At 33.5% G+C, this 20,421-nt stretch overlaps 1 protein-coding gene and 1 long non-coding RNA gene across 17 annotated transcripts; both read left to right on the forward strand.

Annotated features, from left to right (window-relative positions):
- Positions 1-3,778: 3,778 nt before the first annotated feature.
- LOC131626050 (uncharacterized) lies at positions 3,779-12,028 on the forward strand. Its single transcript, XM_058896867.1, has 7 exons — positions 3,779-3,863; positions 5,275-5,558; positions 5,652-5,934; positions 6,050-6,118; positions 6,212-6,236; positions 11,187-11,336; positions 11,914-12,028. The coding sequence occupies exons 1-7, from the start codon at positions 3,779-3,781 to the stop codon at positions 12,026-12,028; spliced, it is 1,011 nt and encodes a 336-aa protein (XP_058752850.1).
- Positions 12,029-16,483: 4,455 nt separating this feature from the next.
- Positions 16,484-20,103, forward strand: LOC131626064 (uncharacterized). 16 transcript variants are annotated; one of them, XR_009291032.1, is made up of 8 exons: positions 16,489-16,795; positions 17,588-17,655; positions 17,736-17,925; positions 18,258-18,389; positions 18,608-18,639; positions 18,815-18,910; positions 19,012-19,056; positions 19,171-20,100. It is a non-coding gene; the product is annotated as an uncharacterized LOC131626064 (long non-coding RNA). The 16 variants fall into 16 exon arrangements; XR_009291033.1 differs by having other exon boundaries at positions 16,490-16,795; positions 19,660-20,092; XR_009291035.1 differs by having other exon boundaries at positions 16,490-16,795; positions 18,611-18,639; positions 19,012-20,100.
- Positions 20,104-20,421: the final 318 nt, after the last annotated feature.

The raw sequence follows: 20,421 nt of genomic DNA on the forward strand, positions 1-20,421 counted from the left end.
AAAATCAATGTTTTGTTCTTGAACTCAACCAGTCAAAATCTCTATTTGGTTTGGAGATTATCCCATATAAAATCTCTTATATGGTTTTGAGATTAGGCCATATAAAATATCTCGTGTGGTTGGGAATTAGCCAGTGTAAAATCTTTTGTTTGTTTGTAAGAATGTTCTTGGGCATAACTTGTGAAAAGCTCATATCTCTGTTTAGTGGAACTCTCCAGAGGAAATTCTTAGAGATAGGAGTAGGTCTACTGGTTAGGCAGAACATGTATAAATCTCTAGTCCAACTGTTTATTCCATTGTCTCTTTATTTTCCTATTCTTTATTTCTTTTCACTGCATTTCCTTATCTTCATCTCTATGATATTCCTCGTTTTAAATATTTTATAGCCTAATAATTATTTTTTTATAAAATTAATGTAAACATTTTTGCAAATTAACACGGTCCACTTCTCCTTGTGTGTTTGGAGTCAATTGGTCAATAAGTGGCATCAGAGCCTAACTCCTGTTATAGGACTAATCGTCTTAGGAGGTGGCATGATGACTCCAAACACTTCTTATTTTAACAATATACTTTTCATGAATACATATTCACCATTTGATGGTGAAAAGTTTGATATATAGAAATAGAGAAAACGATATTTTTTTGAAGCTATTGATTTTGAATTATGGAATTCTGTTTTAAATTGTCAATTTGTTCCTACTCACTTTGTTAGTAGTAGTACTAAATAAACCAAGTAATATATGGACTACCAAATATAAGATAAAAGTGAAATTAAGTTTTAAAGTCAAGTACTTGATGATTAGTGCGTTAAGAACTAGAGAGTACGGTTGGACAAGTGACTTTAAGCACAAGGGGAGGGTGAATTGTGGTATTTAAAATTCATGATTAAATTTAAGTTTTTGTTATTTAACCGAAAAATTGAGCCAGTATTAAAATTAGAATGAAAAGCAGCAGAAAGTAAAGATCGTAAAATAAATGGAAGAAAATAAAAGATAAGGGTAAGAGAGATAGCACCACTGATTTATTCAAGTTTGACCGAACGTTGGTCTACTCGTATCCCCAAGAGATTTTCTTGATATTCGGCTATAATATTGAGCTTTTTACAGGTTATACCCACGAACCTTTGATACAAGTGAATCACGAGATTTTATAATGGCTTATCCCAAACCAAGAGTAAGCTTTTACACAGGCTGAGCTAACAAACCTATTAGAGATTTTCGAGGCTAATCTCGATAACCAAACAAAAAATTTATAGGCTAAGTTATAGAACTAAAAAAATATTTTAAGATTTGTTAATCTCAAGAACGAAACTCGAAATCTCAAGAATATTGCACTCTTGAGAGTAATAAGAATGGCACGACACCACTATAAGTTCTTCTCATAAGCAGTTAAGTAGTTTTCACTCGTAAGAAACTAAGGCAACTTTGGTGAAAGAAAATATTTAGAGAAAGAGATAAAATTATAATAATTAGATAAAACACGAAATCTAGTGTGAAATGAAGAGGATGAGAGCCTCCTTTATATAGGAGAAGACTTGTCTCAAAAAGGAAATGATCCATGGCCAATTAACTCATCTAATAAATTAGGTTCAAAGCCTAATCGACAAGATACCACTAATAATCAATTATTTGATCCCATTTTGAAAAATTTGGATAGAAAACTATCACCAATCATTAAGACACTATCATAATTAATTATATAATCGATTTCTCTTTTTCTGATCGATTCACCTTAGGATCTAATCGATTAGGTTGTTGAAAAATTTCTTCTAATGAAGTTTACAGTCTCCTAATCAACTACCTAGGAATTAAATTTTTTAAAGTGTTTTGATATGTAAAAATAGGTTTCAAATGATATTTAAGTGTGTGTGTGTGTGTGTGTGTGTGTGTGTGTGTGTGTGTGTTTGAGTTGTCTTAGTATATTAGGAGTTACTCTCCTACTTTCAAAAGACTTTGGTCACTCAGACAGACACGACCAGACGAGCTTGCACCCTTACTCTCTTTCACAAATATGAGGCTTTCAAGTTCCTTTTCTAGATACATTAATCATATAAGCATTTCAATGGAAATTTGAGTCTCCTAATTTATGAGGCTTGGGATGTCTTCAATTTAATCACCATCGTCAGAGAGTTAGAAGGTTATTACCACCAAATTCAATAATCATTAATATTGTCGTCATCATAACAATTAGGATGGTTGGAAGCATGATCATAAACTTGATACATGTAAGCACATAGATCCATAAGTACCTTTATGTTTTAAACTGTAGTACTGTCAAGAAAGTATGAGACATTCTTGAAATGATCTATGAAGGTCAAGAGAGGAAGAACATACATATTCATGAAAATGAGACACCAAGTAAAAGTAACCTTCAAGTATGATTCTAAAACATTTAAATCCTTGGGAGTCATTTCAAAAGCTTTGTTTCTAAAAAAATATCTTAGATTCAAGAACTGATGTCAGAAACCTGACTCAGCACTTGATTCCAAAGGTAGAAATGTTTGTGATGAATTTCAGGAAAAATCCAACAAGGAGGAAATCATCCTGGAACTTGAAGAGTTGATCTAGTTACTAAAATATGAAAATAAGAGCTCAAGAAAAAATGGATAATCTTCTTCATCTTTATTTTCAAATTTACATGAAGAAAATGTTGAAAGACCAACACTAGAAGTACCATTTGAAAGAACTGTCACTGTATATGAAAGATCCTATGAGGAATCATCATCTGAAATAATTTTTAAAGAATTATCATTAAGAAGAATTTTTGAAATATCATCATCGAAAATTTTTTTTGGAGAATCTTTATAGCAAGAGTTCATTCCAACATACAAAAACTTGGTGGCATCACATGAAACAACATATGAAAAATCAAACAGAAACTTCAAATTCATCAACCAAGGATTCATGTAAAGATTTATTCAAAGCCTCATAAAGAGAATGCCATGAATCATCTTCGAGAAGATTAACAAAAGATGAAAAGGAACATGTGTGCTTCAAAGCTACCTACAAAGAAAGCAATGATAAGGTAACTACTCTTTCCTACAGAAAAATGTTTCAATTAAGTGTCAAGCTTAAAGATCATATTAAATTTCTTTAAAATAGTAATGAAATGCTTGAAAATGAATTAGTCGTTTTTAGAAGGAAATTGTTAATATATAATAAATGAGAAATCTATGATTCTTTGAAAAATTAAGTCAGTAGTTTGCATTAAACCCTAGGTAAATTTACTAAGGGCAAAGGAAATCTAGATTTAATCTTATATAATCAAAGGACTTCATATAGTAAAAGTGGATTTGGTTACCAATATGGATGACAATGGGTAAGGTTTGGGAAGGGTACTGTAGTACCCATCCCCATATCCGCTTGGAAAAATCCATGTACCTGAGCCCGTGCCCGAGTGGGAACCAACTTTTCTATCCATACCCGTACCCTATGGATACCTAAGTACCCTACCCATACTCGTTAGCCGCAGTTCTAGTAAAAACAAATTGATAAATGAAAAAATATCATATCATTTTATATTTTTTAACAACATGAACAAAAATTTTAAATTTTTATTGTTGAGTTATGAAAAAATTGAGCACTTATATCAAAATGCGTAATAGTTTAATAGTGTGTATGTTTCTTTTAAAGTTATAGGTATACAATTTTATATAATAATATAAACAAAAATATATAAATATATATGGTATGGGTATGGGATGGGGTGGGTACTAAAATACTCGTACCCGCACCCATACCCGCTTATTTTAGTGGGTAATTTTTAGATACATGATTATATGGTTAGCATAAATTTTGCTAAATCATGGTTCTTATCTGATGTTGAGCAAGATATTGTAACATCTTCACCAACTGTCATGACAGGTTATGTTGTCATGAGTTTTGACAGATGTTATGACATGCTATACCAGAACATCATGACACTTCATACTGGATTTTAATCCTTGAAAATTTGATTGAAAAATATGAGTTTTGGGAAGATTCATACACTCATACATCCGGCGCCAATCAATGAGTTTTTAGGACAAATGCAAATTTGATTTGGTTTCATAAAAAGTATCTTTGAGACTTTTTTAGGAAACTAAGATTTGATTTGATTTAATTTGTTCCTATTTTGTGTAAAGTTCTTGCAGATGATTGAAGAGAACAAGATTGGATCCGTTTGAGAAGTTTAAGCTCATACTGCAAGTATCTATAAAAGGATACTTGCTAAACCTAATGTAGCAAGCATTCACAAAAGGGAAACCGTGGGTGCAAATAAGGGTTTATGTTTTAGGAGTCTTTTTAGTGTTTTTGTTTGTATGTAACTCATGTATATTTTGATGCATTGAGGTTGACTGATTGTTACTTGATTGTATATCAAGTTATTATTCTCACTCTTGAAGCTTTTAAGGAAACGAGTTGAGTATTGTTCCTGGTTGAAACTTTTAAGCACGACCAAGTATTGTTTATTGGAAAGTGTAATCTTTATTTTTGGTTCTTCCAATCAATGGGATTGTGATTGGTTTTTGGTACAACTGTTGGGATTGTAACTGTCTTTAATCATTGCGGTGACTGTGGGAAGTGAGAAGGGGTTCTCATATCTAGGAGGTTCCTTGGTAGAAATTTCCTATAAGTAGTGATTAGGTGATAAGTTGTAAACTAGGACTGTTTAGGCTTTAGACTAATACTATTATAGTAGATTTCATTCCTGGCTTGGTAGCCCCCGGAGTAGGTGACGTTGAATCAAACTGGGTTAACAATTAATTATGTTGTTTATTTTTCTGTAAATTATTTTTCTGCACAATCTATTTTCTGTCAGCAGGTGATGTTATAACATCTTTGCTGACATTGTGTGTGATGAGACATCTATCTTGATATTTGTGTTGAAAGTGCAAGAATTTCAATTAGCATCAGAGCAAGCACCCTATTCTATTTATCGGGTGAGCTCCAGGAAGAATAATTTTCTGGTACTATGGATTCGGAGGAAAGATCAGACACCGTTGTGTTACTTGGAAGTCAATTCAAAAGAATGTTATATAGACTAGAAAGAAAGGAAATATCAAATGGCAAAAACATCTCTTATGACATCAGCAATAACCATAGTTACAATATAAACTCAAAGAGATGTCTGATCAAAGTAGAGGAATTCAGTTCCTTGAATGTGAAGAATTTGGACACACTAGAACAAAATGTCCTATCCATCTCAATAAATAACCTGAAGGACTGACTGTTTCTTGGTCAAATGATGAATTTGCTGAGGAAGAATATGCTAAGACCGTGATTGCCTTAACAGGTAGATGGAATTCTAAGGAAGATTTTAGAAGTGAAGAAATATCTCATGATGAATTGACTACCTATTACAGAGAGCTATGCAACAAAAGTGAGGAAGTTTATCAAATAAGAGTGAAACAAAGAATGATCATAGCTAAGCTTAAGGCTGAGAAGGAAGAATACCTTGCTGATAATTCTGAACTCCAAAATAAAGTAACCATATTAACATCGCAACTTGATAATGTAATCCAGGGTGTTAGAATGTTGAATAATGGATCTGATGTGCTGGATGATATTCTTCAAGAGGTAAGAGGAGGAAGAAGACATACTAGAATTGGGTTTAGCCGTCAACTCTTGAATTATAAAGAGAATTTGAAACACTTTATCAAACAAATGCAGTCAGAAGTTGAAATGAGTCTTGTCGGTGAATTAACATACTTTCTTGGACTTCAAGTAAAACAAATGAATGACTCTATCTTCATCTCTCAAAGTAAGTATCCGAAAAACATTATGAAGAAGTTTGGTATGGAAAATGCAAGTCACAAGCGGACACCTGCTCATACTCACTTAAAATTATCAAAGGATGAAGAAGGTATTGTTGTTGATCAAAGTTCATACAAAAGTATGATTGGTAGTTTGTTTTACCTTACATCTAGCAGACCAGATATCACATTTGTTATGGGTGTGTGCAAGATATCAAGCTGAGCCAAAAATAAGTCACATCAAACAAGTGAAAAGTATTTTTAAGTACATTAATGGCACTAGTGACTATGGTATGTTATATTCTCATGGTTCAGGTTCCATGCTGATAGGGTATTGTGATGCAGATTGGGATGGTAGTGTTTATGATAGAAAAAGCACCTCTGGTGGGTGTTTCTTTTTGGGAAATAATTTAATTTCCTAGTTTAGTAAGGAGAACTATGTTTCTTTGTCCACTGTTGAAGATGAGTACATTACAGATGGAAGTAGTGGTTCACAGCTAATGTGGGTGAAATAAATGTTAAAGGAATATAATATCAAACAAGATGTCATGACATTGTACTGTGACAATCTGAGTGCTATCAATATTTCTAAAAATACTATTCAACATAGCAAGACCAAGCACATTGACATTCGTCATCACTTTATCAGAGATCTTGTTGAAGATAAGGTGATTATTCTGGAGCACATATCCATTGAAAAGCAATTGGCTAATATTTTTCCCAAATCTTTGGATGCAAATTAGTTTGAGAAGCTTAGGGGTGAGCTGTGAATCTACATTATTGAGGAGTTATAGAAATTACAACTATGGAGGAGTACAACTTCTATTGCATCTTTCCTCTATTTTATGGTGCTTGGAAAGCCTAAGCAATTGCTATATTCAAGGGATGGAACAGAAGGTTACATCAAGACAACAACAAGGAGTGCAGAAGGAACTTTGACAGGGGTAAGAGGTGGAAGACCACCTGAGGATGATCAAGAGTTGTGTGCTTCCATTTATGTTTATTACTTTTGTGCAATGTGTGTGCTTCCATTTGTATTTACATTTACTCTTTTTCAATTTTTGGCTAAAAAGGGGGAGTAAAGTGTTAGTGTGTTATGTTTATCCTGCTGTTATGACACATGTCTTGACATGTTGACTAGCATGCTGATAGGACTGTGCTACTACTAAGGGAAGAATGGCTATTGTGGTTTCTTGCTGGATGTAACTATTTAGGGGGATCATGATAGTCTGTCATGCTTATTTATTGTGTTGTAATGTTGCTACTACTGGATATGGAGGGTTTGTGTGCATGATGTCTTACCTGCTGTTCTCATATCTTTCCTGAAGTGAGGCTTTTATTATCTTCGATTGCATGTGTCTATGATGTATGAACTTGGATAGTTCATTTTTTGGGCTTTCCCTTTGAGGGGGAGAATTGGTTCTGTATGAAAAGGGAATAATGAACCTGTCTCATTGTACAAGCTCTGAAGAGTTGTGGTTATGTGATGTCAAAACATATGTCTGAACATCTGTCACCTTTGTTTGTGGTTATATTCCTATCTCCATGACTTAATAGTGCTTTGGTTGTTTTAGCCAAAATTTTCCAAAAGGGGGGATTGTTAGATCCTGGTTTTATGGTTGGCATTAACTATGCTAAAACATAGTTCTTATCTGATGTTGAGCAAGATGTTGTAACGTCTTGACCGATTTTCATGACAGGTTCTGCTGTCATGAGTTTTGATAGATGTTCCGCCAGATGTTGTGACAAGTTATACCAGAACATCATGACAATTCAGATTGGATTTTAATCCTTGAAGATTTGATTGAAAAATATGAGTTTATGGAAGATTCAGGCACTCATACAGGGGCATCCAATCAAGGAGTTTTTAGGAAAAATGTAGATTTGATTTGGTTCGATAAAAAGGATATTTGAGACATTTTTAGGAAATTAAGATTTGATTTAATTTAATTTGTTCCTATTTTGTGTAAAGATCATGCAACTGATTCAAGAGAAGAAGATTGGTTTCGTTTCAGAAGTCCAAGCCCATACTGCAAGAATCTATTAAAGGGGACTTGCTAAATTTAGTATAGCAAGCATTCACAAAAGGGAAACCATGGATGCAAATAAGGGTTTAGATTTTGTTGTTTTTGTTTGTATATCACTCATGTATATTTTGATACATTGAAGTTGGTTGATTGTTACTTGATTATATATCAAGCTATTGTTCTCACTCTTGAAGCTTTTAAGCAAAAGAGTTGAGTATTGTTCTTGGTTGGAGTTTTTAAGCAAGACCATGTATTATTTATTAAAAAGTGTAATCTTTCTTTATGGTTCTTCTAGTCACTGGGATTGTGATTGTTTTTAGTATAGTTGTTGGGATTGTAACCATCTTTAGTCACGGAGGTGATTGTGGGAAGTGAGAGGGGGTTATCATATGTAGGAGGTTCCCAAGTAGAAATTGCATAACACTAGTGATTAGGTGATAAGTTGTAAACTGGGGCTGTTTAGGCTTTAAATTAATACCATTATAATGGATTTTTTCCTGGCTTGGTAACCCACATAGTAGGTGACGTTGCACCGAACTAGGTTAATAATTGATTGTGTTGTTTATCTTTCTACAATTTATTTTTCTGCATAATTTGTTTTTTGTCAGCACTCAGCAGGTGATGTTATAACATATGTCCTAACATTGTGTATGTTGAAACTTCTGTGTTGCAAGTGCTAGAATTTCAGTAATTACACGTACCCATAGATATTTTGTGTGTTTTTATCCTATCCGTTGTTGATATTTTTTAGGGTACCCGTTAGGTATGTGTACTATTTCCATCCCTAGTTAACAACATAATAAATCGTTTATTTGTATTTTCCTTTCTAAGAAGAAGACCAATCATCCTATTTATAAATGTAATTATTTTCATAAGCTTGGTCATTTAGAACCTTTATATTTTTCTTGAAACTATTGACCGTTGATCGAGTCAAATTCTTGACCACTAACTAGACAACTCATTGACCGATGAAAGTTAACACGTTAACAATTCACTAGTCAATCTATTGAATATTGACAAAGTCAATCTTTGACAAAGCACTTAAATTTTACTAAAGTAAATTGTGCCAAAAAAAATTTCTCCCCTCATCACTTGAGTGATTGAGACACACTTCCACAAATCTCCAATTTGACTCAAAACCGATGGTAATCTTGATGCTTTCTCTAAATTTAAATCATTATTCAACAACCTTGATTAGTCCAAGTCACACTTAAAATTTGATCTTCAATAGCCTTGATCAAGTCCAAGTCACGCTTAAAACTTGATCTTACCACTTGCATAAACCCTCACTCAACCACCTTTTCATGTTTAGGTAGTCTAAAAAACCCATAAGTATGGTTTTTCAATCATCTTCGATTCCATTAGCTTGTGAATACCTCCCTAAATATTAATATTTTTTATTCTTTCAACCTTTCATTCAAATTCAAAAGATAACAACCAATGCCATCATAACGCTATCCTTGACACGGTACAATTTCTTTCATTACTTTATCATGAGTTAAATGATAATTAGAGATCACCATAAAATTTCCCTCATTATAATTAGGATTAGGATTAGGATTAGGATCCTTAACTTCTTACTCATTCTTAGTCTTATTACTAGAAACCCCCACCCAAAACTATGTCTTATCCACCATATTTTTGAATACCTTCATCTCCATGTTTGTACTCTTCCTCTATTTCCAAACACAATGAAAGTAGTACATTTTCTTATGTTGAGCTTTGATCCTCGATATTCAACTCCCCACAGCTCGTAACCCTTCTCACCATCTAGATAACCATTGAAGACACATTTCACAACCTTACCATCAAGATCATCTTGATTGATTTATGCAAACAAAGAATCTTTGAAGACCTACAAATTAGAGTAACCTATTTTACATGTCAAAATAAAAGGTGTGCATGTCCCCCCTGCGGAGGCAAGGAGACTCAACTGCCTTAGTAGGTGTATAACATATTTTGGTGGTGAAAGCTTTCTCACGGGCGGCGAGAAGCCTTGTATGGTCGTATTTAAGGCTTTTTAACGACCAACTCACATAAGGTGGGAGGCCATGTTGGTGGCTGATGCAACATGGTTGCAGACAAGAAGTTAAGTTAGTCATGTGTTATGGTTATAATAAGCATGGTGCTTTTTGATTTATGGAGAATGTGTTTGACTTAGAGTGTTGTCCTTTTTCCCTTTGAGGGGTGAGATATTTATGGAGTTCACCTTTGAGCCTATATATTTTACCATATTTTATGGTCTTAACCACTCCCCTCTTATTAGGAGGGATTATTGACCACCTATCTTCTAGGGGTCAAAGGAAACTCTCTCTTCCTTGACTCTCGCGTTTACGGAGGCCCTAGGGCGAGTCCCTTAGATTCAACCTGAGTGACAAAGTTGGGGGTGAGGGCGCCCTAGTCTAAGATTTTTATAAATATAATATTTCATAGTCCCTCAAGCACAAGGATTTTTCTTTAAGGGTGAAGTGTTTAAAACCACCCTCCTCTCTTCAAAGTGTGCCCCTCTTCCTATTAACGGTTCCCTCGACTAAGAAAAATCTCCCGTTTGGTGGAGGCGTTCCTCTATTAGGGGCGAGTCATTCAGCTAAGGGCGAGTCCCTTAGTTGAGGGCGTTTGAATTAGAAGGTGAATCCCTCATTGAAAGGTGTTTGCGTGGCATGGGTTTAAAAGGTATGGAGAGACGTTTCCGTTTAAGATGATGTTTCTAGACATTTAAACGTCAATCACTTTGATCAAATTGAGTGTTGAAATGGAAGCGGCATGGCTAGTATTTAATGCACCTTATAATGGCGTTTCTTGGGAAAATAAATCAATTTATCGTCTTCACACCTGGCTTCCAGACGTGAAAACTTTCCCGTTTTGGTGGCCATCTATTGGGTGAGCGTATGCACCTTATTTCTTTGGATCCCTTATGTATTTTTGAAAAGCATCATTCCATTTCCTCTTTTTTCATCTAAATTTTTAAGGTACAACGCATATTCATAGTTGTTGAGATATTATTGGGATATTAGATATAATATCAAATATAATCCAAGTTGTGTAAGCTCAAGCCCAATCAGGGTTGTATATACATAGTCATAGTCTGTATCATTATTTGTACAATTCAAGTGAATAATATAATCCTTATTTCCTTTATTCTCTCTATCCTCTCCTCACTAAAAGTGTCTCACGCACTAACAAATTGGTATCCAGAGCTTCCGGTTATTGTTCTTGATTGTGTTTTTAAGAATTTCACGCCAGTGGTCGTGTTTCTAGGGAACGTAAATCAATCGATGCAAAGATGAATGGTACTAATGGAATTTCGAATTCTCTTCCAATGCTTAATGGCAAGAATTGGATTCGATGAAGAAAACAGATGCAATCTTTGTTTGGCTTTCATGAAACTCCAGAAGTGGTTACTAATGAAGTTCATGTGTTGACAGCAAATCATCCGACGCACAGAAAATTGCCCATGCCGAAGCCAAGAAGGAATGCTATGTTGCGTATTGCATTCAGACAGCGGTCGATATGGCTAACTTCGATAGAATCTCTCATACTAAATCGGCGAATGAGGCATGGGATATTCTTGTCAAGTATTATGAAAGAGGTGATAAAGTCAAGGTTATCAAGTTGCATACCTTGCGTCGACAATATGAATTATTGTCGATGGGAGAAGACGAAAAAGGTTGCAGAGTATGTGTCGAAGGTGCATAAACTTGTCCATCTTATGAAGGATTGTGGTGAAACCCTAACTAATAAGATCATAGCTGAAAAGGTAATGCGTACGTTAACCTCTCACTTTGATCACGTTATCGTAGCTATTCAAGAATCCAATAAACTTGAAACCCTAAAATTGGAAGATTTGGCTGGTTTGTTGGAGGCACATGAGATTAGGATTGTCGAAAGGAAATTAGTGCAAGATTCGATACAAGCTTTACGGGCTTATTCATGGAAAAATAATGGTGGTTCCAACAAATTCAAAGGCAAAGTCAATAAGACCCAAGGCAAGAAGCCTTGGTCGAACTCTCACAAGAAACAGGTTGAAGATAGAACTTCTAAATCCTTGAAAAAATGAGGTAGAAACTATCGAAAAGACAAAGAAGATAAGAAAGGTGTGCAGTGCTATAACTGTGAGAAGTGGGGTAACTTTTTCAAACATTATTTGTACAGGAAAGACAATGGATTGACAAAAGTCAAGGACGAAGGAGCGAACTTTTCACGCCAAGATTCAGATGATTTTGAAGGTATGGTGGTTATGGCTGCAGTTACAGATAACCATCTCTAATCCAAAATTTGGTTTCTCGACTCAGGCTGCTCGAATCACATGACTGGTTAAAAGGTATGGTTGGCAAATTTCTACGAGTCAAAGAAGAGCAAGGTAAAACTTGATGATAACAGTTTGTTGCAAGAATAAGGTACTGGCAACATAGTCTTTAAAATGAGTAATGGAGGGAAAGATATGATCAAAGATGTGATCTATCTACCTGGAATGAAGTGCAACCTGCTAAGTGTTGGACAACTGATCGAAAAAGTTTTCTCAGTTGTCATGAAATATGGAGCCTTAAAATTGTTCCACACGGAACAATTTGGTCTTGAAATCTCCTTTGTTGAAGAACAAGACATTTAAGACCAAGATTAGTTCGATTGAAGTACAATGTCTAAAAACGGTTGTCCAACACAAGGATAGTTGGCTGTGGCATTTGAGTTTTGGACATTTGAATTTTCGATTACTCAATCAACTCATTAATCAAGATATGATTACTGGTATTATAAGTCTTGAGATGCTTTACAAATTTTGTGAAGGTTGTTAGGTTGGAAAGCAATCCAAAAATCATTTCGCTTCGACTATGCCAATGAGATCATCCTGCATACTCGAAGTGGTATACTCAGATGTATGTGGTCCATTCGAAGAACATACCATTGGTGGAAATAAATATTTTGTTTAGTTTGTTGATGAGTTTAGTCGAAAGTTGTGGATCTATGTGTTCAAGAGAAAGGAAGAAGTATTTGAATTATTTAAGAGATTCAAGATATTTGTCGAAAACCAAAGTGAGAAGAAGATCAAAGTTCTGTGAACAGATTGAGGTGGTGAATACACATCCAATATGTTTGAAGATTTCTGTCCAGAACATAGTATCGATCATGAGGTAACTGCTCCTTATATGCCTCAACATAATGGAATTTCATAAAGAAGAGATAGAACCATACTGCATATGGCGAGATGCATGCTAAAGCAGAAGAATTTGCCAACGTCTTTATGGGGTAAAGTTGTTTCAGCTGCAGTTTATATCCTGAACAAGTGCCCTACCAAGAAATTGAAGAATAAGGTTCCTGAAGAAGTGTGGAGTGGAAAACGACCATCAATGATTCATTTGAAGGTGTTTGTCTTTATGTGTTACATTCATGTTCTTGATACAAGAAGAAGGAAGCTTGATGACAAGAGTCAACCTATGATTCTGGTAAGATATCACAAGACTAGTGCATACAGGTTGTTCAATCTAGTTAATACAAAGATTGTGTTGAGTCGAGATATTATGGTTGATGAAAATTCTACTTGGGATTGGAATTCGAGTAATTCAGTTAACAAGCCATTGGTGAGCTCTAACTTCGATGAAGAAACTGCTGATGTCGGAGTTGATGAAATTTTCGAAACTCTAGTCGAAGTCGAAGCGGTTGCCAATATTCACGTCATAGTTGAAGTCGAAAAGGGTGTAGCTGATACAAGCCAAAGACCTCAAAGAACTCAAATTCTTCCAGCAAGACTTCAAGACCATGAAATGGCTGGTGATGATGAAGTCACACCAGATGGAGAATTAGTATTTTGCTTTACTTGCAGGTGTTGAACCAATCAACTATAACGAGGCTTTAAAAACTCAACAGTGGAAGTTAGCTATTGTCTAAGAGTTACAGGAAATCGAAATAAACAACACATGGGAGTTAGTCGAATTTCCAGCACATACAAAAGCTATCGAAGTAAAATGGGTGTTCAAGTTGAAACACAATGCTGATGGTTTAATAGCAAGACATAAAGCAAGATTAGTAGCTCGAGGTTTTCTTCAAAGATCAGGACTCGACTACTCTAAAGTATTTGCTCCAGCAAGATTGGAGATTGTTCGACTAGTTGTAGCATTTGCATACAGTCGAGGCTGATCGATATTTCATTTAGATGTGAAATCAACATTTCTGAATGGTCTTTTAGACGAAGAGGTCTATGTCACTCAAACTCCATGGTTTGTGATTCAAAAGGAAGCGAGTAAAGTATATAAGTTGCACAAAGAGCTTTATGGCCTCAAGTAGGCACCTAGGGCATGGAATAAGAAGATTGACTCATACTTAGTCGAATTAGGATTTGTTAAATGCAAATCTGAGTATGGTGTCTAAGTTTAGGTTGTAGCACAAGACATAAAAATCATCTGCTTATATGTCGATGACTGCTTATATGTCGATGACTGCTTATATGTCGATGACTTGCTGGTAACTAGAAATAGCTTGGAAAACTTGTTGAAGTTCAAAGAGGTGGTGATGAAGGAGTTTAAAATGTTGGATCTAGGAAAATTGTATTATTTCCCAGGCATGGAATTTCAAATGTTGAAGCAAGGTATGGTGCTACATCAAAGGAAGTATATTAAAGAGATACTAAAGAGATTCAAAATGGATTATTCGAATCCTGCATCCTCACTTGTCGAACCGAATTTGAAGTTGGAGAAGAATGGAGATGAAGACAAAGTCGATGTAAGTTTGTTCAAGCAAATTGTGGGATCTATGAGGTGTATCTGCTTACTAATCTCACAATTTTGGTACATGAGCATATATGTGCAACAGTCGACCTGATATAGGTTTCGTAGTCCGATCAGTGAGCAGATACATGAGTGAACCAAAAGTGTCACACATGAAGGCTGCAAGAAGAATTTTAAGATACTTAAAAGGATCAATAGAGTATGAAATTCTATTTCGACGAAACTTTGAAGACAAAGAAGCAACAGTTACTTGTTTTTCAGATGTTGATTGATGTGGAGATAAGGAAGATCGGAGAAGCACAACTAGATATTTATTTTAAGTATTTGGTGCCTTAATTTCATGGTGTTCGAAGAAACAACCTGTGGTGGCATTATCATCGTGTGAAGCAGAATATATAGTAGGATCCTATGCTACATGTCCAGCAATTGGGATTAGATCAGTACTTGAAGAAATGGAGGTCGAAGTAAAGAAACCTCTTGTGTTGCAAATCGACAACAAGTCAGCATAAATCTGGCGAATAATCCAGTTCTACATGGAAGGAGTAAGCATATTGAAGCTAGATTTCACTTCCTGAGGGAAAAGGTAAATCGAGGTGAACTTGAAGTTAGGCATTGCTTGAGTGAAGCACAATTGGTCGACATTTTCACTAAAGGATTGAAGATTGACAGATTCCTATATTTGAAAAAGAAATTAGGAATATTTCAGATTGACTATTTTTAGAGTATGTTCGACAACTTGGATTATAAGGGGTTATGTTGAGATATTATCGAGATATTAGATATAATATCTAATCTAATAATATCAAATACTTCAGCCGTCCCAAAATAAGTGACATAGTTGACAATTTCACCTAGATTAAAAAATGCAATAAAAAAGAGAGAGAATAGTAATTTTACTTAATTATCTTTATCAACTATTGGTGTATTCAAATTAGCATTAATGTAAAGTGAGAAAATAATAAATTAAGAATATTAATTATAGAGTATAATTGGAAGATAAAGATTAAAATTGCATTGGTAAAGTAAAGTGATAAGTATTTTGGAACAAATAATTTTTCTAAATGTGACACTTATTTTGGAATGGAGGGAGTATAATTCAAGTTGTGTAAGCTCAAACTCAATCAGAGTTGTATATAAATAGTCATAGTGTGTATTATTATTTATACAATTCAAGTGAATAATATAATTCTTATTTCCTTTATTCTCTCATCACTAAAAGTGGCTCACGTCACCAACGAACAGTAGTAAGATAATTACTATTATACTAGACAATATTACCCATCATAATTAGCTTCGATGAGTCTTAATTGCACATGATTTGATATTAGTCTTAATTGTGTTACCTTTTCCTTAATGGTTGGCTTAAATGAGTTTTGTTATCTTTCCTAAGCGCTTTTTAGTTTTTTGCTTATTGTTCTTGTTGTTGCTGGGGCATAAGTGGTGTTTATTCAAAAATCAAAAGGTGGTGTTAGCTTTCCCAATAATGAATATGAATATCATGTTTACAGTCCAAACCAAATGATTACTTTGATTCTTCCTAATTAAATTAACAATTAGACCTCATAATTACCAAGCTTCGCATGCACACATATGATATTGATCATCATCATACCCGTTAGCTTTAGTCATTTTCAAAAGAAATAAATCCCACAAAACACAATTGATTTAACATATGTTTTGTACTCTGTAGACAATGCAGACCAGTGTTTATTGTACACTACAAGAAAATATCATATTAGCTACCAAAATATTGCTACAAATAAATATTCAAGTTAATCTGAGACAAATTAAATGTGTTTTAGCTACTAATAAAATTTCTATAGCAAAAACTTATATTTTTTTACAAATGTAATAAAATGTTGATTTATTCTAATTTCAGCGTTTCTTTGATTTAGGAGAAAAAAACATTTATGAATGCAAATATAAAATTAAAAAATAAAAAATCATTTATATAGTTTTTGTAGTAAAAACAATTAACCAAAAAAAATTAATAACGCTTTGTCTCACCAAATAATAATAATTAAGGAAAAAAAAAAACCTAACACGTTCTCTTTCACATACGCTCAGATTTCGAACTCAATCTCGATCTCGTCGATTTCAAACTCAATCTCGATCTCGTCGATTTCTAACTCAATCTCGCCGATCGCAATCTCGATCTCGCCGATTTCAATCTCAATCTCGCCGATCGCAATCTCGATCTCGAGATCAATCTCAATATCGCCACCGATCACGACCTAGATCTGACTCTTGTTACCGATCTGTATGGTTTGTTTTCTTCGATTGCGCTTTTCAATCTGCGTCACCCACCGATCTGCGTAAAGTCTCCTATCTTCGCTGTGTTTTTTGGTTGATTCATGTTTATCAATATTTTTTGCTTAATCCTGTTTATCGACATGGCTCGACAGCTATTTTCAGCAATGCATCTATTTCTTCGATATGATAGTGTTGGAATTTAATTAGGGTTTAACTTTAATTGATGTTAATTATATTGTTCTTCAATCAAAGATTTCTGTAACGTTTGAGTGGGTATGCGATCAAATCTTTGTTCACATTGCTAAATTCACAAGGCCAGACTACTCATATCGATTATCTCTACGCATCAGAAAAACTGAGTATTTCCATTGTCTTCCATATCAGTATATCAACTATTTTTGTTATTTCGACTATACGTTAATTTGATTAATTTGATTAATACAACAAGTGAAACTACAAATTAGGAAGGGAGGGAGTACACATTAGACTCATCAAATACATTATATAAAATGACAAAATTAGTTGACAGCAAACGAGAGTTTGTTGCCTCAGTGAGATGAATGAAAATGCTATAAATGGATTTAGAATGTTGTGTTGTTTACAATTTTTTACTTTTCTCATTGACATGTACAAAGTTCCAATGGATTTGAAGACTTAATCACCATATCTGAAGTCCTAAATAGCTTTCTCTTTGGAACAAACACTAAGATTCACTTGCTTTTGGAATATTTGTCTTAATTTGATGCTGTTTTGATATTAGTTTTTGCTTTTTTTATTTTGATGATAATGCATAATGCTTTGGTTATGTTTCAATTTGATATCTCTGTTCATGTTTGTAATATTAATTCTTCCAGGTTTCCATATGAAGATGTCTTTTTTAACTCATTTTGAGCATGTCCAAATGAAACTTTAAGCCGGCGAGGTAAATTCTTTAGAACAAGAATGTGAATTAGGGTTTTTGTTGTCTATAATTTGGATTTTGAATCACGGTGACAATTGCAGGTGACAGATTACTATGCGTAACATTCCTCTACTTAATTATTTACAACAACTCGACCGTGATGTGATACCAAGATATATGAACAGTTGGCTTTGTAACTCGACCAACACCAGCTTCTTTATTAAGAGATTCTTGGATTAAAGCCTCTAAGAACTTGGTGTTGGCAATCATGGAAACACAAAATACAGAGAGGTATTAAAGAATCGACTAATACACTATTTTAAAGAAGTCAAATTTCTTAATGCATTATGTTTTCTCTTTCATTTTAGTGTATACAACTAGTGGTAAATCAAAGTAAAAAACTTAATAAGTTACTGCATTTGCTCTTGTGCATGCATATGTGGAGACTGTTATTTTTACTAAAGTTGCTATTCCAGGAGTTGTAACTCAAACAACCTCAACTTCTTTAATGAGAGATTCTTAGATTAAAGCTTGTAAATAACTTGGTGTTGGCAATTTTCATGAGTGAATTATAGAATACAAAGTGTAGGGTGATAATTAACAACAATATGTTCTAAATTAAGGTGGGACCCTTCGATGTTCATGCAAATTGTGGAGATGGTGTCGTTCTATTTGACTCCTCCAGCCAACGAGTTCTCACCGATGAATGGTGTGTCACCCTCGAGTTACTCCAACATGGTTCTTCTTATTACATGGTTTGTGTTTTTTCTTATGATTAAGTAAACAATGATGTAGTTACGTTTTAATGCTATTAATTTTTTTTTTCAATTTTCTTTAACTGTTTCAAGGAGGTTAAGCTGAACCAGCTAGGTGTGCGAGATTCAGATTAACATATACATTGTCTTTTCTCTATTGTAACAATGATGTAGTTACATTTTAATGCTATTAATTTTTTTCAATTTAATTTCTTTAGCAGTTTCAAGGAGGTGAAGCTGAATCAGCTAGGTATGCGAGATTCAAATTAATATATGGTGTATTTTCTCTATTGTCATTCTCTGTTTCTATTTTTCTCTATTTATCTTTGTGTACAACATGCTATGCCTAAAGAGGTTTGATCAGGTATCTTTAGATTCTTATTTTAGTAAATTACACATTTGATTTTACTTTTTATATGATTAAGGTGCTGTCAGGATCTAGAAGAAGGTGGAGATCTTGATACTCTTATTATTGGTAAATAACACATTTGTTATAGCTGTCATAAGATCAAAAGGATGAGGTGAGAGTAATTTAATATATATTGAAGTTGAACAGATAAGTTAATTTTGGATCAATATTCCTTACACTATGAATCTAATGTTTATTAATCTTTGATTGCAGACTTGACTTTAGTAGTTTAAGCTTTAGCCAACAATGATCCAAAAGGTTTGAATCTATTGGATTTCACCCTAATTTATTATGCACTTAACTTATCTTCATTGTCCAATGCAAAACATTTTTATGACTCTGTCATGATGTTTGGTTTTTACAAATGTGAAGGCATATACTTTCAACTATCTTTTGGAACAACATGTTGTGGTACTCGTTATCTAATAAGCAATTCTAGGTCCTTTTTTATCTTTCTATTTTATTACTTAAAAAAAGCTTATTTTATCATAACCATCTGCAAGTATATCTCACTGTTAAACAAAGTAATATACACATGTGATTATTTATTTTTAGTATAGGGTATTTTTTAACCAATGATATTTTGTAATGTTAGTGTAATCAACAAGATAATCAGTATACCAATTTGTATTAAATATTAATTATATTGCTTATGTATACATGCCTTACAAAAAAAGAATATTGCTTGTGTAGATATTGTAAGAATGGCCATATATTAAATAATATTTGATTGGATTATCAAATGCTGAGATAATTGACATATAATAGATGTTTGTTTCTTTTCCTGTAACTTAATGGTAATTGACATATCAATGTCTATTTTTCATGTCCTCACTCCATGACTTTGATTTATTGCGAAAGGTAAAGAATTTTCTTCTCCACAAGAAAATGTTGAGAAGACGGAGGCAAGGCGGTTTGACTAATGTGTTTATTGGGTATGTTGCCAATGTTGGAGCCAATTCTTTCATTGATTCGATCTATGCAAAAAGCACCTATTTTGGAAATCGGAGTTAATATAGAACCTGAGTTGTGATTTCTGAATTGGAAATAAAATAGAATATTATTGTAATGTATCATGTTTTAGTATTGTTAAATATATTAAAAAATTGATTTTAGAATATTATTGTGATGTTTAATGTTTCAGTGTTGTTAAATATATTAAAAAATTAATTTTTTTGGTTATTTAATGACTAGTGTATTTTTATTTTAGTAATAAAGTAAAAATTATATTATATTTAAAAATAAATTAATTAATTTAAATAATTATAAAAATATGAATTAGTCTAATTAAGATTTATTTTAAAAAAGAAAATAAAAAGTAGTTGTAAAATTGTTCTAAATATTTAGCTTGAGATTTGTTATGATATTTTCGTAGTCATACTGTAGCTGTTTAGTTGGGGAGTAAAAGTTCAACTTCGAAATTTTGCTACTGTTTTGTTGTGGTTTAGCTAGGAATAATTTAATATTAGTTTGAATTTTGCTAGAAATTTTTTGCCAAGATAATTAGCCACTCAATCCATGCTAGGGCATATATTGTAGTTAATCCCCAACAAATCTCCAACTATTTTTGTTTGATAGAGATTAGCTACGAATTAGCTAGTGTATTTGCCCTAGCTAATTTAA

Source organism: Vicia villosa, unplaced genomic scaffold (genome assembly GCF_029867415.1).
Source record: "Vicia villosa cultivar HV-30 ecotype Madison, WI unplaced genomic scaffold, Vvil1.0 ctg.000256F_1_1, whole genome shotgun sequence".
NCBI lineage: Eukaryota > Viridiplantae > Streptophyta > Magnoliopsida > Fabales > Fabaceae > Vicia > Vicia villosa.

What these genes read in the sequence shown, in the direction of transcription:
- LOC131626050 (XM_058896867.1), top strand. Translation starts at nt 3,779, where the DNA reads ATGGTTAGCATAAATTTTGCTAAATCATGGTTCTTATCTGATGTTGAG. An exon ending in AGATATCACATTTGTTATGG is followed by an intron (nt 5,935 to 6,049) that starts GTGTGTGCAAGA and finishes CTCATGGTTCAG; the next exon opens with GTTCCATGCTGATAGGGTAT. An exon ending in AGTAGTGGTTCACAGCTAAT is followed by an intron (nt 6,237 to 11,186) that starts GTGGGTGAAATA and finishes ATGTGTTGACAG; the next exon opens with CAAATCATCCGACGCACAGA.